The sequence below is a fragment of the Heteronotia binoei genome, chromosome 21, assembly GCF_032191835.1.
Source record: "Heteronotia binoei isolate CCM8104 ecotype False Entrance Well chromosome 21, APGP_CSIRO_Hbin_v1, whole genome shotgun sequence".
Lineage (NCBI taxonomy): Eukaryota > Metazoa > Chordata > Lepidosauria > Squamata > Gekkonidae > Heteronotia > Heteronotia binoei.
In genome coordinates this window covers 7,463,151-7,476,986 of record NC_083243.1, presented here as the reverse complement: position 1 = coordinate 7,476,986, position 13,836 = coordinate 7,463,151, and the positions used below count along the sequence as shown (strand labels likewise).

Here is a 13,836-nt window from a genome sequence, read left to right as displayed (position 1 = left end):
CTTTGATGGACCTTCGAGGGTCTGATTCAGTAGAAGGCAGCTTCATGTTCTCTATCTGCAGTAACTTCAATATGGGTATTTGTATTCTTTGTGCTCTCAAACAGATGGCCTTAGAGAACCAGAGCAGGTCCCCAGTTCTCAACAGGAGACATGGCTTACCTTGAAAAATTGAGAAAACAAGAAAAATTTCAACCTTTCTGGTTACTGAGTGCGGCGTCCCACCCCATGTGTATAGGGGCAATTTTACCATAAACATTCTTTACACTAGGGGAAAATACATACGATATGTAACCAAAAACTGATGTATCATGCAAAGTTTTAAATATTTATAATTTGATTAAAGTTTTGGGAATACTATTTAGCTTTCTTGCAATTGACGTTTCTATTCCCGTGTCAGTTTTTCCCTCCCCCTCCCCCGCCAATCCTTTTGCTTGCCTCGAAGAACTTTCACAAACGCCGCTCAATGCGATACCACAAAGATTTATTTTGTTTTAATGAAAAAATACTGAAAATTGTGCCACAGTGTTCATAGCTCCATTGGAATAATACAAAGTTATGTCGTCTGAGGAAGAGTTGTAACACTGTAGAAAAGAAACGTGGTTCTTTAAGTTATGCCCCCCTCAAAAAAAAAAAAAAAGATAAAGAAAAAAAATCTGTAGAAAAGTAATGCTTTTTACACACTGGAGTAAAAGAAAACCGTTAGTTGGAGGCAATAATAAATTATGGTTACCGTCTATTTGCCTTATGCCAGCATTTTAGTTTGTGAATGAGTTGCGTTAGCACATCTTTCGAGTCTTGCCGCCCCAAAGGAATTTCAGTGGAACTACGAGCGACAGACTTCAGATCTAAACATTGATACTGTTGCATTATACTTCCCAGGACACAGAACATGGCTGTTTTAGGTTTGCAGGCATTTTTGTGAGTGAAAATGGATTTAAGTTTAGCAGACTAAACGTTTGTACTTAAAAGGGGGGGGTGGGGGGGGAAGGGGGAAAAAGAGCTTGGTGGAAGAATGATTATGTTAAATCTGCCAAGAAGTCTCTCCCCCCCCACACCCCTTAGCAGAGATGCTGCTAAAATGCTACTGCTGCACTGGCTGTCCAGATGAAAACAGCTGGCCTTTCAAGAGGACCTTCAGGAGAACAGCGGATGGTTCGAGAAGCGGAAGGACAAATAATCTTGAAAGGGAGAAACCCAGGCATGCATTCAAACCTGAAACATCCGTGCGCCTTACTTTCACTTAAGATTGGTCTATGACGTTCAATGAGTTTTATCCCCCCTTCCCTCCCTCCCTCCCCCCTCCCCGCCCGGAGCAAAAATCAAACAGGGTCTGGCTGTGGCTGGATGCTGTCCTCTTCTCCGTGGTCCTGCTTGTACATGAAGGTGAGAAGAAAGAGGGCAATGTCCATAGACGACCAGTAAGCCGTGTGCGACGTGACGGCCGACCAGTATCTGCTCTCCACTAGGCCTTCCCTGAGCTCGAAGTCGATCCTGTGCTCCAGCTCCACTAGGCAGGAAACACAAAGCAGCACTGTCAGGAAGGACCCAAGAAGAAAGCCACAGCCACGTCTGCCACACTTGGGACGCCCTCAGGGCTTTTCTCACCACCACCCTTTGGGGAACAGAGAAATGGGGTCTCACCACACAACACGGTGGGGTGCTGCTGCTCCAATACGGATCCCCAGGAGCGGGACTAGACCAGGGGTGGGGGCACCGCAGGACATGCACCGCAGGACAGGGGGCTCAGTGGGGCTGGGCAAAGATGGTGCTGGGAGGCCAAGGCCCTTAGACTGAGCTGCCATTCCACACTGGGAGCAGAAGCCATGGTAGAATTCACATCAGGGGCGTTAAAAGAGTAAATGAGATGAGATACCTGGTTACCTGTAGCCTCAAGAGCAGCAACAATGGCTAAATGAACAGCTGCTGAGATAACTGCAGTTTTCTGGAGCTCTGCCCCAGAGGGCAACTGGGCTGCTCTAAGCCCTTCCCCAGCTTCCAGTCCCCTCTGGTTGTGGAGTCCCCCCTGAGTCACCAGGGCTCAGAGCCACTGATCCTCCGTGAATCTCTCTAATCCCCTTTAAAGCTGTTGACTCCTGTGGCCATCAAGACACCCTCTGACGGCCAATTCCACATTTTAATCACTCTGTGCAAAAGGGACCAAGTAGTGCCCTCTGGGGCCAGAGCAGCCCACTCACATGTTGGGTCCAGGAAGCCAGAGGTGCTGTGGGGGAAGGTCAGAGTTCCAATGGTGGATTGACTAGAGGCCGGCTTCTTCTCCTCTGCTTCTGCCCCTTCTTTTCCTGGCTCCAGAGCCTGGGAGGCGGGGGCACTGGAACGGCCGAATCTGGAGAAGAGCATCCCACCGAGGCCTTTCCCGATGCTGGCGGCTCCTGCAATTAGGCACAACACAAGAGCGCTTAGGTTTTGCGATGACAAACGTGCTCAGAGCCAAACGGGACGACGCCATTGAGAAGCAGCGGCTGCTGAAACCAAAAGCCAGATGCTCGGCTTCTGCAGTCTCACCCCGCTAGCATCGAACGTGACTTGCCAGCGTCTTGATGTCGTTACCTTCTGTGTCCATTCCTGGTGGCAGCAGGGACGGATTAAATGCATAGAACCATCACTAGGGGTGCTTTCACACACGCTAAATAACACAAATTCAATCTACTACCAATGCACTTTGCAACTGGATTTTACTGTAAGAAATGGCAAAATCTACTTGCAAACGGTCAGTGAAGTGGGTTGAGATGCCATTAAGAACGTAAGAGAAGAAGAATTGCAGATTTATACCCCGTCCTTCTCTCTGAATCAGAGACTCAGAGCAGCTTACAATCTCCATTATCTTCTGCCCCCACAACAGACACCCTGTGAGGTGGGTGGGGCTGAGAGGGCTCTGACAGCAGCTGCCCTTTCAAGGACAACCTCTGCCAGAGCTATGGCTGACCCAAGGCCATTCCAGCAGGTGCAAGTGGAGGAGTGGGGAATAAACAGGTTACTCACCTGTAATTGATGATCTTCGAGTGGTCATCTGTGCAGTCACACACATGGGTTTTCCTATCAGGACGAACCCTACCTCGGAGATTTTAAAAAGCTAGCCTAGGCGTTATTTTTGGCGCGCACTCCCTCTCGCTCTGGGGAGCAGGCATCCACTGCGCATGCCTGTAGCGCGAGGGAGGCGCCCAACCCACTCAGTTTCTTTCCCCGCCGCTGACATAATAGGAGCGCGGATATATAAGACAAGTAGCCAGCAGCGGGGACGGCTGGGCGGGCGTGTGTGACTGCACAGATGACCACTCGAAGATCATCAATTACAGGTGAGTAACCTGTTTATCTTCTTCGTGGTCTCTGTGCAGTCCCACACATGGGTGACTGATAAGCTGACCTGCAAGGCGGTGGGTGCTGGCACTAGAGTTGGAGGAAGAAATAGTGCAAAGGTTAGTGCAACATAGTCAGCACATTATAGGCTATAAGGTAAGTAACTACTCACCAAGCCCGGACCAGCTTCTTAGTCAAAGATGGAGCGAAGAACTGCCTGTCCGAAGGATGCATCCCGCCTAGCACGAACGTCCAAAGCGTAGTGCATGGCGAAGGTCGAGGAGGAAGACCAAGCGGCAGCAGCGCAAATGTCCTCCATGGATACACCCCTGGCAAGGGCAGATGACGTTGACAAAGCTCTTGTAGAATGAGCTCTTATGGCAGATGGGACTGGTTGCTTCGCGAGTTTGTAGCACAGCTCTATAGCAGCAACCAACCATTTTGATAGTCTCTGTGTAGATATCTTTTTTCCCTTATGACGGCGGCCGTAGGCCACAAAAAGTCTGGAGTCTGTGCGGAACGATGCAGTTCTATCTATATAAAAGGCGAGTGCTCTTCTCACGTCTAGACAGTGTAGAGCTTCTTGGCCCTTATCCGTAGGCCGTTGGAAAAAAGCAGGTAAGGTAGTGGTTCTATGCAGATGGAATGCGGAGACCACCTTCGGTAAGAAAGCGGGATCTGGCCGTAACACCACCTTATCATGGTGAAACATGGTGTAAGGCGAGTCCGCTCTGAACGCGCAGAGATCACTTGCTCTTTTAGCAGAGGTGAGTGCAACTAAAAGTGCCGTTTTCCATGAGAGGAGGTGAAGTGGTATCGTAGCCATAGGTTCGAAAGGCGGTTTTACTAGTTGGCTAAGCACTAGTGACAAACTCCAGCTAGGATACATTTGCCGCAGTGGTGGGTGCAAATGTAAGATTCCCTTTAAGAAGGATTTCGCAGCAGGGTGTGAGAAAACAGTTCGACCCTGTACATGCGGGTGAAAAGCTGAGATTGCTGCCAGGTGCACCTTCAGAGAGGAGTACGTAAGGCCCTTTTCTGACAAATGCAGTGTATACGCTAAGATTTGAGGCATGGAAGCCGAGGAGGGGCTGAAATTATGCTTGGTAGCGTAGATGGAAAACCTTTTCCATTTCATGGAATATGACTTCCTTGTTGACGGTTTCCTTGCATTAAGGAGAACGTGTCTTACTCCTTCAGGAAAGTCTGAGAACATATCCTCCAGGCCGTTAGGCGAAGCCTGTTCGGGTCGTGGTGCAGAACCCTGCCGTTCTGCTGGGACAGGAGGTTGTGTGCCAGAGGGAAGTGATGGTAAGTGTTTTCTGACAGGAGGAGAAGGGTTGTGAACCATGGCTGGCGTGGCCACCATGGCGTCACTAGAATGCAATCTGTGTTGTCCAGTTGAATTTTCTGTATGCACCGTGTTATTAGCGGAAAGGGAGGGAAGAGGAAGTGTAGTGGACCGGTCCACGTTTGTATGAAGGCATCCCCTGCAGACTGTTGTGAGGGCGGACCTCTCATAAAAAAGATCGCACACTGTGCATTGTCTGGTGCAGCAAACGCATCTATTGACGGAGTTCCGAATTTCCGGAATACTGGCAGGAGGTATGACCGGTGGAGTGACCACTCGTGGTCGTTGATGGAATATCTGCTCAGTCTGTCCGCTTGAATATTCTGTACGCCAGGAAGATGTACCGCAGTGAGGTGGATCTGATGGGCAATACTCCAATGCCACAGGTGCATTGCTCTTTTGCAAAGGCGGGTGGATGCTGTCCCTCCTTGCCTGTTTATATAAAAAACCGTCGCCACATTGTCTGAGGCGATTTGTACGTGTAGGCCTTGAAGAGATGGAAGAAACGATTTTAACGCTCTGTGAACAGCTAGAAGCTCTAAGCAATTGATGTGGAGCGACTGTTCGTACGGTGTCCATTGCCCCTGGACCGTGAGTACGTCGAGATGAGCTCCCCAGCCCCATCTCGAGGCGTCTGTTGTAACCACTGCTGATGGGCTTGGCCGTAAAAAGGGCATTCCCGCAAGCAGGTGAGCTCGAACTGTCCACCATTCGAGCGAAGGGAGGATGTGGTTTGGAACAGTGAGGATCGTTCCTTGAGATTGGTGTTGGGGTCGAAACGCGCGGACGAACCAGATTTGTAGGGTTCGCATGCGTAGTCTTGCGTGTGTCAGAACTGCCGTCGTGGCTGCCATAAGTCCTAACATGCGCTGAATGTTGAAGGCCGCTTGTTTGGGTTGTTGCATTATTTGTGTGGCCAGCGTCTGAATGGAGGATATCCTGTCCACAGGAAGATACGCCTTGTGGTCCGTGGTGCACAAACGAGCCCCAATAAACTGAATGTCTTGAGTTGGGGTAAGGTGTGACTTTTGATGATTGACCTGGAGGCCCAGGTTTGCTAGGAGCGCAAGTGTGATGGAAATGTCCTTCATCAACTGCGTCCTTGAGGCTCCCACAAGGAGCCAATCGTCTATGTATGGGTAGGTTGCAACGCCGCGTTGTCTGAGGTATGCTGCAATAACCGCCATACATTTCGTGAATGTCCGTGGTGCCGTGGAAAGTCCGAAGGGCAGAGCTCGGAACTGGTAGTGGTTGTTGCCAACGGCGAAGCGCAGAAACTTTCTGTGGCATTGGTGTATTGTCAGGTGGAAGTATGCGTCCTGTAAATCTACCAGTGCCATCCAGGAGTTTCTGGGGATTAAGGGCAGAATCGATTGTAAGGTGATCATTCTGAATTTTCTGTGGCGGATGAATTTGTTTAGGGCTCTTAGATCCAGAATCGGGCGCTGTCCCCCATCCCTTTTCGGGACTAGAAAGTACCTGGAATAAAAACCTGTCCGATGATACTGGACTGGGACAGGCTCTATAGCCGCTTTGGCTGTTAAGGTGTCTATTTCTTCCTGAAGGGAAGGTGATGGGGGAGTGGAAACAAAATGATGTCTTTTTGGTGGTGCTTGAAACTCTATGGAGTAGCCCCTCAAAATAATGTTCAGAACCCATTTGTCCGTGGTTATTTGTTGCCAATTGTCGAGAAATGGAAGAAGTCTGGAGACGTGCTGAATTGGTAGAGGTAGAAAGTCAAAGAGACTGCTTTGATGAAGATGCAGCCTTTTTAGGTGGTTGTGGTCTCTGCTGTCTCTGGTTAAAGGATTGCTTTGGAGGAGGAGCCTTACGTTTCCAGTATTCAGATTGTCGAGGGGATCTGGAACGTTTGAAGGGCGTTGGTTTCCATGATCTGGGCTTATAGCTCTGTTGTTGTTGTTGCTGTTGGGCTACCCCCAATCTTTTCGCTCGTTTGCGGCTGTCGTCCACGGTGGACAGTATATCGTCCGTTGTGGCATTAAAGAGACCTTGTCCATCGAAGGGAAGGTCTTCTATTTTGAATTTTAGATCGGGCTGCAACGAAGAGGATCGAAGCCAAGCGTGTCGTCTTAGGGCAATTGAGGCGGCCATCGCCTTGGAAGTGCACCCCACAGAGTGACGGATGGTGTTTATCTGTTGCTTTGAAATCCTGTTGAGCTCCTGAAGCAGCTTGCAGGCTTGTTTCTGGGAGGGCTCAGGCAGGGCAGAGACGAGCGTATTCAGTTGGGAGGAGATATTGTGGGAATACGCGGCGAAGTATGCTAGGTAATTGTTGATTTTGGCAGTTGCCGTCGAGATTGAATACATTTTCCTTCCAAGAGTATCTAACTTCCTGCCTTCCTTCTCAGGGGGTACCGGGTGGCGGGTCTGTTTAGTTTTAGAAGATGAATGCACTATCAGAGAATTCGGTGCTGGATGGCTAAATAAAAATTTCGAATCCGGTGCTTGGATCCTATAAAGGGATTCAATTCGTTTTGAAGTTGGGGGAATGGAGGCTGGGTTGTCCCAAGCTTCTTTGATGGCTTCTAGGTGTACCGGCAGCATCGGCAGAAAGGAACCAGCAGGTAAATCTGAGTGCACCAAGTCGTGTACCACGTCTGTCACCTTGGGTGCATCCGAAGTAAGAGTTACGTTAAGTGCAGAGGCCATATTGGCAATCAAGTCCAGGTATGTCTTTGCCCCTTCGGAAGGTGACAAATCCGCGGGCTTGGCGATATCCGAGGCGGGGGACCCAGGGGACATGGACTGTATCGAGTCCGATGATTGAGCGTCGGATTCAGCATCAGAGTCAGGTTCGGGTTCAGGTGGGTCCGGTCTGGTTGGAGTCGTGCTTTTGGGTTCCACTGGAATCGCACCTCTAGGTTTAGAAGTCGAAGTGGAAGGAGTCGGAGACGGCTGTTTCGGTAGTTGCTTGCTCCGTTGGACAGGAGTCGCTTCCTTGGATGGGTTCCTGTGATAATCGGTTCGGTACCGAGAATGGTGGTATCCGCAACATGCATGGGATTCGATGGAAGGAGACCTTGAAGCATAATGGCGTCGCCTCGGGGACACGGATGGGGACCGAGATCTCGGGTTGTAGCGATGGCGGTCCCTCCCTCTACTAGGGGATCTCTCCGGGAAACGCGTATGATGGTACCGATATCTCTCTATGCTGGGGGACCTGGCTGGGAACCGATGCGTATCGAAGTACCTGTAAGCGTCATGTTTGTACTGGATGGGATTCGACATATCGCGGAACGATCTAGGATTGATGTGGTGTCGAGTCCACTGTTGCGGGTCTCGAATCGGCTCCAGAGCAGGGTCTAGCATGGATCCTTGCGGGGAAGGGGATCGGGACGGAATAGGAATAACTTCTTCCGTCTGCTGGTGCGGCGACTCCGTAGCCGGGGTGGTCACTTCCTGGGTGTCGGATCCGGGAGTGGAGGGCTCGCATTGCGATTCGGGCTCGTTCTGTTGTTCGGAAGATTTCCTCGAGTCCCTCGGAATCTTCGGGTCCTTCGGGTCTGTCGGTTTCCGCGGAGCCTTCGGATCGGACGGTTTTCTCGAATCCTTCTGGCCCTTCGGGTCGGAATGCTTATGTTTCTTAGTGTGCTTCCCGCCCTTTGGTTTAGTCGCCGCGGCCGTTTGTTCTGACGTTCTCGCGCCGTCGCCGGCTTTCGCGGCATCGCCGGACTTATGCTTGCTGGGAACAATGGCCACTGAAGCTGCCGACCTTGCGCCGTCCCCTTGGGGAGTCAGTAGGGGGGGCGACTTACTTGCTGACGAAGATTGCGACATATCAGGCTGGAGCACAGACTCCATTAAGTGGCTTCTGAGTCTAGCGGCTCTGTTTTTGCGCGCCTGTTTGCAGAATTGAAGGCAATGCGCACAGGCGTCCACTTTATGGGATTCTCCCAAACAGAACAAGCAAAGCGAATGCCCGTCCGATGTAGGGATTTTCGCCCTACAGCGCGAGCACCTTTTGAAGGTTATTTTACTGTCCCTTCCTTCCATACGCCCGGGGGGGGGGGGGTGGGGGTGGGGGAAGGGAGGTCTGAGGAAAAGCGGGGAAGATATTTATCTAAATTTTTTTTTTTTTTTTTTTTTTTGAAGATAAGAATATGAAGAAATAGCGAAGGATGAAATAAGAGGAAACTTGAAGAAACGGAGGCTAGATATCTGAGGTAAGTGAGGAGCGCAACGAGGTAGGACTATCCCGGGCGGCGGTTGGAAAGAAACTGAGTGGGTTGGGCGCCTCCCTCGCGCTACAGGCATGCGCAGTGGATGCCTGCTCCCCAGAGCGAGAGGGAGTGCGCGCCAAAAATAACGCCTAGGCTAGCTTTTTAAAATCTCCGAGGTAGGGTTCGTCCTGATAGGAAAACCCATGTGTGGGACTGCACAGAGACCACGAAGAAGATCAAACCTGGTTCTCCCAGGTAAGAGTCCGCGCACTTAACCACTACACCAAAGTGGCTCTCTTTGGCCCCTCCAGTCCAACACTCTCACCAATGGCCCCTCCAGTCCAACACTCTGTGTCACACAGTGGCCAAAAAACCCGCCATCAAGAGGTCCATCAGTGGGGCTAGAAGCCCTTCCACTGCCCCACCCCAAGCACAAGGATACAGAGCATCACTGCTCCAGACAGAGAGTTCCAACAATAACCTGTTGGAGCTCTGCTCCATATGCTTATCCATTCCCCTCTTGAAGCTGTCTATGCTTGTAGCCGCCACCAACTCCTGTGGGGCTGCTGATCCACATGCTAATCACCCTTTGAGTGAAGAAGGACGTCCTTTTATCAGTTCTCACCCGACTACTCAGCAATCTTATTGAATGGCCACGCATTCTTGTATTGTGAGAAAGAGAGAAAAGGCCTTCCTTCTCTACCTTCTCTTTCCCATGCATAATCTTGTAAACCTCTATCATGTTACCCCGCAGTCGACGGGGTGTGTTACTTAGCGTGTGTGAAAGCATCCTAGATCAGAACATGGATAGGTTAAGATAGAAATCAGAGGAGGAGGGAATCTGGCACACAGAGACTGGTGCTGGCTAAGCATTTATCATAGTATCTTATCTCAGCCTACAAGTCAGTGAGTAAAACCCAAAAGTCAGACAGCTGGAGAGTCCATATACTTAAACTGATAGCACTTATCCAACAGCACGTCTCATCACAGAATCACAGAGCTGGAAGGGACCTCCAGGGCCATCTAGTCCAACCCGCTGCACAATGCAGAAAATTCACAACTACCCCCCCCCCGTGACTCCAGCCCATGCTCAGAAGATGGTTAAAAAAACCCAAAACCACGAGGCAATGCCTGTATCACATCTTTCATTCAGTTGACGCATCTTTTGTTCACTGTTGAAAAACACAAGATGTAAGTCTTGCTTCTTCATGCTGGGAAAATTGGCCATGATCCACTGAAGGAGGCACAAGCGACACACTTGCTTCGGCATTGTTGTGAAAAATGTCTAAAAAGGGGGTTGGGGTGGAATCGCAGATATGCTGGAGGATGCTTTCCCTATCAATCTCTCAGAACTGTGGCTTGTTCAAATTATTCAACTATATCTGTGCTGGAACCAGAACATGTCTTGGGTGTGCGTGGGGGCAGAAATCGTGAGCTCAGCACTGCTGCTTGCAGTATTCAATGCTAGAACAGCAAGACTGAGTCCAGGAGTGCCTTAGAGACCAACAAGATTCTTTGGGTATAAGCTTTCAAGAGCTCCCTGAGGCAGAAAAAGGGGCTCAAGCTAGCTCAGACGTGGCCAAACGGACTTAACGTAAGAGCCACACAGAATAAATGTGAGATGTTTGAGAGCTGCAAAACATGAATGTCAGAGGAAGGAAGGAAGGAAGGAAGGAAGGAAGGAAGGAAGGAAGGAAGGAAGGAAGGAAGGAAGGAAGGAAGGAAGGAAGGAAGGAAGGAAGGAAGGAAGGAAGGAAGGAAGGAAGGAAGGAAGGAGGGAAAGAGGGAAGGAAGGAGGGAAAGAGGGAAGGAAGGAGGGAAGAAAGGAAGGAGGGAAGGAAGGAGGGAAGGGAGGGAGGGAAAGCAACTTTAACTTTAAATGTATTCTCCAAGCTGCTGGTTGGCTTGGAGAAGTGACTTAAAGGGAGAAATGCCTTCTCCAAGCCAGCCCAGCGGATGACAGGGGCTTCAAAAACCACACAATGTGTGTGAAAGAGCCACACATAGCTCCCGAGCCACAGTTTGGCCACCCTTGTTCTACCGCAGACCAACCTGGTGACCCTCTGAAAAATGCTTACAGAATACCCCACGATGTGCAGATGTCACCGTGGGCAGAGGAAGGAGACTAGACACACGGCCGCCACTTTGGAAGCAGCCACCTGTTCGTTACAACCTTCATCTTTGCACTCAGGACCGGCTACTGTAACTATTGTTCCCTGACTATCTTCTCTGCAGGCACACGTGGGGGACTGTGCATGAGCAGGCCTGCCACTGGATAGGTTTTTACATCTAAGAGCCTGCAGGGGGTGCTGCACGCCAGAGTCAAAAGCTTGTTCCCACGTGCTCCTGTGCAGCTGTGACCCCCTAGCCCTCGGTACCTCTAGCGCAGGGCCGGCGTGTGGGAGGCGGCCACGTAGGTGGCAGCCTGGCTTAGGGAGGCCATGAGGCGCCCCCTCTCCTATGCCTGCTGCCTTGTGAACTTTGCCGAGGCCTTCCGAGGCTCAGAAGACCTCGGCAAAGTTTGGGGTGTGCGGCAGTGCGCTCGCTCAGAGCTGGGCTCTGAGCTGCCTTCAGAACTTCATCGAGGCCTTCCTAGGCTTGGGAGACCTTGGCAAAGTTCGGGGGAGGGGGGGAATGTGACATGTGCACAAAGCGTGCGCAAATACACTGGGGGGTGGAGGAGCAGGTTTTGTCCTGCGGCGTTGAAAATCCTAGCGCCAGGCCTGCTCTAGTGCCACTGAAACCAGACAATGCAGGGGGCCGGAGAGAGGGTATACGTGCCTGCAGAGAAGATACTCAGTGAGCAACAGTTAACAGCAGGTAAGTGCAGCTTCAACAAATCTGAATGAAACCATCTCATTTGTGGCCGGAGACTCCTAAAACATGATTTTCTCTTTTGGTGGCACAGCCCATTGAACCAGCCCCCACTAAATCCTCCCCACCCACCCCTTCCTCCTATAGTCTGCCGCACAGCTTTCGACCTGAGCTCTTGATGCATCCAGCTATACAGTATGAATTGGACTGCCTGCCATCTCCTAAGTCTGCGGAGTCAGGTAAGAACACAAGAGAAACCATGTTGGATCAGGCCAATGGCCCCTCCAGTCCAACACTCTGTGTCACATAAGAACATAAGAGAAGCCATGTTGGATCAGGCCAGTGGCCCCTCCAGTCCAACACTCTGTGTCACATAAGAACATAAGAGAAGCCATGTTGGATCAGGCCAGTGGCCCCTCCAGTCCAACACTCCGTGTCACATAAGAACCTAAGAGAAGCCATGTTGGATCAGGCCAATGGCCCCTCCAGTCCAACACTCTGAGTCACATAAGAACATAAGAGAAGCCATGTTGGATCAGGCCAATGGCCCCTCCAGTCCAACACTCTGAGTCACATAAGAACATCAGTGAAGCCCTCTTGGATCAGGCCAATGGCCCCTCCAGTCCAACACTCTGTGTCACATAAGAACATAAGAGAAGCCCTGTTGGATCAGGCCAATGGCCCCTCCAGTCCAACACTCTGTGTCACATAAGAACATAAGAGAAGCCATGTTGGATCAGGCCAATGGCCCCTCCAGTCCAACACTCTGTGTCACATAAGAACATAAGAGAAGCCCTGTTGGATCAGGCCAGTGGCCCCTCCAGTCCAACACTCTGTGTCACATAAGAACATAAGAGAAGCCCTGTTGGATCAGGCCAGTGGCCCCTCCAGTCCAACACTCTGTGTCACATAAGAACATAAGAGAAGCCATGTTGGATCAGGCCAGTGGCCCCTCCAGTCCAACACTCTGTGTCACATAAGAACATAAGAGAAGCCCTGTTGGATCAGGCCAATGGCCCCTCCAGTCCAACACTCTGTGTCACATAAGAACATAGATAGATAGATAGATAGATATAGATATATATAGATATAGATACACACACAGACTCTGTGGCTAATAGCCACTGATGGACCTCTGCTCCATATTTTTATTCAATCCCTTTTTGAAGCTGGCTATGCTTGTAGCTGCCACCACCTCCTGTGGCAGTGAATTCCACATGTTGATCCCCCTTTGGGTGAAGAAGTACTTCCTTTTATCCGTTCTAACCTGACTGCTCAGCAATTTCACTGAATGCCCACGAGTTCTTGTATTGTGAGAAAGGGAGAAAAGTACTTCTTTCTCTACTTTCTCCATCCCATGCATTATCTTGTAAACCTCTATCATGTCACCCCGCAGTCGACGTTTCTCCAAGCTAAAGAGTCCCAAGCGTTTCAACCTTTCTTCATAGGGAAAGTGTTCCAAACCTTTAATCATTTCAGTTGCCCTTTTCTGGACTTTTCCCAATGCTATAATATCCTTTTTGAGGTGCGGTGACCAGAATTGTACACAGTATTCCAAATGAGACCGCACCATTGATTTATACAGGGGCATTATGATACTGGCTGATTTGTTTTCAATTCCCTTCCTAATAATTCCCAGCATGGCGTTGGCCTTTTTTATTGCAATTGCACACTGTCTTGACATATTCAGTGAGTTATCTATCACGACTCCAATATCTCTCTCTTGGTCAGTCTCTGCCAGTTCACACCCCATCAACTTGTATTTGTAGCTGAAATTCTTGGCCCCAATGTGCATTACTTTGCACTTGGCCACACTGAACCTCATCTGCCACGTTGACGCCCACATACCCCGCCTCAACAGATCCCTTTGGAATGCCTCACAATCCTCTCTGGTTCTCACCACCCTGAACAATTTAGTGTCATCTGCAAACTTGGCCATTTCACTGCTTACTCCCAACTCCAAATCATTTATGAACAAGTTAAAGAGCATGGGACCCAGTACTGAGCCCTGCGGCACCCCACTGCTTACTGTCCTCCACTGCGAAGACTGCCCATTTATATTCACTCTCTGCTTCCTATTAATTAGCCAGTATTTGATCCACAAGAGGACCTGTCCTTTAACTCCATGACTCTTTAGCTTACTAAGGAGCCTTTGATGAGGAACTTTATCAAAAG

At 50.1% G+C, this 13,836-nt stretch overlaps 1 protein-coding gene across 1 annotated transcript in view; it reads right to left on the bottom strand.

Moving 5' to 3' along the window:
- Positions 1-464: 464 nt before the first annotated feature.
- DDHD1 (DDHD domain containing 1) overlaps positions 465-13,836 on the bottom strand; it is a 78,088-nt gene continuing 64,716 nt past the window's right edge. Inside the window, exons 12-13 of the mRNA XM_060261280.1 lie at positions 2,196-2,390; positions 465-1,507 (exon numbers count right to left, since the gene is read on the bottom strand). Of these exons, the coding sequence (XP_060117263.1) occupies positions 1,320-1,507; positions 2,196-2,390 (383 nt within the window). The 3' untranslated portion in view covers positions 465-1,319. The remainder of the gene's footprint in view (positions 1,508-2,195; positions 2,391-13,836) is intronic.